General features: G+C 37.8%; 1 protein-coding gene across 1 annotated transcript; it reads left to right on the forward strand.

Annotated features, from left to right (window-relative positions):
- The first annotated feature begins 1066 nt into the window (after positions 1 to 1066).
- On the forward strand, positions 1067 to 2339 carry LOC130053647 (uncharacterized). The gene is made up of 2 exons (XM_056161015.1): positions 1067 to 1927; positions 2217 to 2339. Exons 1-2 carry the CDS (start codon positions 1067 to 1069, stop codon positions 2337 to 2339), a joined length of 984 nt encoding a protein of 327 aa, XP_056016990.1.
- Positions 2340 to 3745: the final 1406 nt, after the last annotated feature.

Consider the following 3745-nt stretch of genomic DNA (forward strand, 5'->3'; position numbering starts at 1 on the left):
ATCTACACTCCCGTTCAAACAATGGTAGACAGAGAGTTCCTACTGTAACACCACAACGACCAACGAATAAACCATCTACCAAAACCAAAAGAAACAGGAGATTTAAACGCATCACAACAGACATGCCAAGTGAGCTTGAATCACATACAAATGCCATTCTTAACCTCTCCAGTGTTGTACTATCAGATTCTGAAACCAGCTTACTGTCCAAAGGTCTAAACTTTTGTCCAGTACCCCGTGAAATCGATGAGAAACAACTTAGAGAGGACACCAGGGCATTCTTCAGACGTATGCGTTTAAAAGAGCACTTTTCAAGTCGCCAGAAGTCCACTGATTTTGCCAACGAATCCGATACGGAGAGTTCATCTCAATCACAGGAACAGACAACTTCATATGAGCCTGATCCCTTTCGTATCAAAAGTACTTGGGATCCAAGACCAGGAAAATGTCCAACCCTTGAGACATACATAGAGGCCGTAGAATCAGACAATGAAAAGTTGCTTCAAAATCCTACTCAAACTTATGACAATCTGACCCGCAATGAAAGGAGCAGTATTCAAGCACTTAAAACCCGGGAAGATATTGTCATTAAGAAGGCAGATAAAGGGTCCACTGTAGTCGTTATGGACAAACAATAGTATATAGCAGAAGCAAACAGACAATTGTCAAATCAATTCTTCTATAGAAAAATTGATTTTGACCCCACAAAAAGCAATGCTGACGCTATTATCGACACTTTAGAAAAAATGAGACGCGATGAAGAAATAAGTCTTGAAACTTTCACTTGTCTCGTTCCCTCTAACGACAGCACACCTGGACAATTCTACCTTCTACCTAAAATACACAAAGAAGGAATCCCAGGACGCCCAATTGTCAGCACTATTGGTCATCCAACTGAGAAAATCTCAGTTTTTGGACATGCACCTACGACCACATGTAGAAACCATACCGTCCTACCTCAAAGACACGACAGACTACATGAACAAAACCCCAACTTCGAACTTGCCAGACAACACCCTTCTCGTGACTATGGACGTTGCATCATTATACACGAACATGCCTCACGATGAAGGCATTGAGGCATGCAAGGAAGTCTGGAACAGTAGAAAACACCAAAAAACCGTCCACGGACTCCTTGGTTAAACTTTTAGAACATGTACTTAAACGCAATAACTTCATGTTCAATGGGGAACATTACCTCCAAGTAAGTGGTACGGCCATGGGAATTAAAATGGCACCCTCGTATGCTAACATATTTATGGGTAGACTAGAAAAACAAATTTTGCTACAAGTACCCACTAAACCCCTCAGCTGGCTTAGGTTCATCGATGACATAGAAATCAAATGGGTCGAAGGAAGGGAAAGTCTGGACAAGTTTGTGTCCTTTGTCAATTCATTTCACCATAGTATTAAGTTCACAGTGGATATTTCAGATACCACCAATACATTTCTTGATACAAAATTCACTCTTAGATATGGTGAAATTGAATTTGATCTCCATACCAAACCGACCGACGCCCATTTATATCTAATGCCATCCAGCTGTCACCCACATCACATTTTCAAGGATTTACCGAAAGGCCTAACAATTCGTGCCAGACGAATTTGTTCTAGTGAGGAATCCTATGAACGACAGGGTCAACAAATAAAGTCTCATTTATGCAAACGAGGTTACAAGCCGCTATCTGTCACTAATGCCATTGATGAGGTTAAAACAATCGACAGGTCTTCACTGTTGCAGTACAGGGAGAAAACGAAATGCTGTAGAGTACCTCTAGTCACCACTTACCACCCTGCATTGGAGGATCTAAACAAAATCCTAAAGGATAACTTCCCGAAACTCTTGGATAATCCTAGATTGGCAAGAGAATTTGGTGAGCCACCAATGGTGTCCTTCAGACGACCCAGGAATATCAAGGATTTGGTGGTAAGGGCCAGATTAGACAACCCCCTACCCAATGGAGGCTTTTCAACTTGCTCTGACAAGCGGTGTTTGCTTTGCAAATTTAGCCATAATTCAGAAACGTTCCAAAGCTTCACTACAGGCAAAACGTATAAAATATTGGGTCAACTCTCCTGTAAAACCAACAACTGCATATACCTCATGAATTGTAAACGATGTGGACAACAATATGTTGGGAAAACTACAAACATCAGACTTAGGACCAACAACCACCGATCAACCATCAAAACCAAACGCGTGACCGAACCCGTAGGGGAACATTTCAACAAAGAAGCTCACATTTGGCAAGACATGCAAGTGGTTGTTATTGATCATAACCCATTATGGACCGATGCAGAAAGAAAGAGCACGGAAAAATCCTGGATGCACCGTTTGAAATCATTCCGTCCAGGTGGAATGAATAATTTGAATGATTTCACGCGCATGAATCCAGGATAAATCCTTAGTTAAAATTAGTTTCCATTGCCTAATCGCCAAAATTCACCCGATAAGATATCTTATTTTGTTTGATTAATACAAATACAATTCGTTTCCCCGGTTTCAAGGCTCTGACCTTGAGTTCCTTTATTTAACCTTGAGTTCCTTGTTTAGCCATAGCGAGGATTCCCAGGATTGCGATTGTTGTTTGACCTTCAATACTTCCTAATTATGTTAGAATATCATAAGAAATCATTACAATTATGAAATTTTATAGCTCTTTCTCTCTCTCTCTCTCTCTCCCTCTCATTTTTAAAATTTTAAAATCAAAAAGGGGGGATGATAATAAGGGAAAAAAATGTATTGACCTTGAAGACTAGTATTTTATTAATATATCATCTTAAGACCTCTAAACTATGGTAAAACATTATTCTAAATCAACATAAATTCGGATTCGCATAGCTCTTTATGTTGCGATATCAGAATTTCTAGAATGCGGCTTCAATTTGTCTGACCTTGAAAAATATATTACCTTGAAAAATAAAAATAATAGTGATTCTTTTTCCTTAGACTTCTCTCCCATTCACCTATTCGATCGTTGATTTTAATGCTAGATCAGTGTCCTTTGATTGACTTTGTTTGTTGTTTAATCGTGTTCTTCTGGCAATCATTATTTTTCGCTGTTCACCATATCCGAATCATCAATGCTACGGACTACCTAATATTGTTTTGAACTTAATCACTCCATATCATTATCTTCCCACCATTTTATTCCATAATCACATTGTTTTGTAAGATTTCCCTCTAAATTTTTCTGATTTCTGTAATTTTTCAAGAATGATTTTATTTTCATCCCGACCCGACCATAGTACAAACTCTCTAAACCATAGTCAGTAAACACGCTTTACAACGTAACCACCACCATTTTTATCACTCAGTACAATAGTGTATCACTCTTCTCACCAATGTAGTTTATCGATACTTGTCGTTTTTGTGTGTTATTTGTTTATGGAATTTATGTCTCTTGATAAAGACGCGGGTTGCGTCGAAAATTTCAGTTTTAAATAACCAACAGTGTCGTGGCCTTTTCAGTGCTTTTATATATATATATATATATATATATATATATATATATATATATTACATAATGTGGTCAATATCAACAGAGCATAATAACAAAAACTACATATAAATACATCTAGCACTACAACTACACTAATCTACAAACGTATTTACAACACAGACTACATGTTTTTGGTCTGTAGGCTTGCCAATCAATGTTAAAAGTGGAGCGAATTAGGACATGCCTTATTCGTCCAAAGAGCTGATCTAATATATATATATATATATATATATATATATATA

The sequence above is a fragment of the Ostrea edulis genome, chromosome 3 (assembly GCF_947568905.1).
Source record: "Ostrea edulis chromosome 3, xbOstEdul1.1, whole genome shotgun sequence".
Lineage (NCBI taxonomy): Eukaryota > Metazoa > Mollusca > Bivalvia > Ostreida > Ostreidae > Ostrea > Ostrea edulis.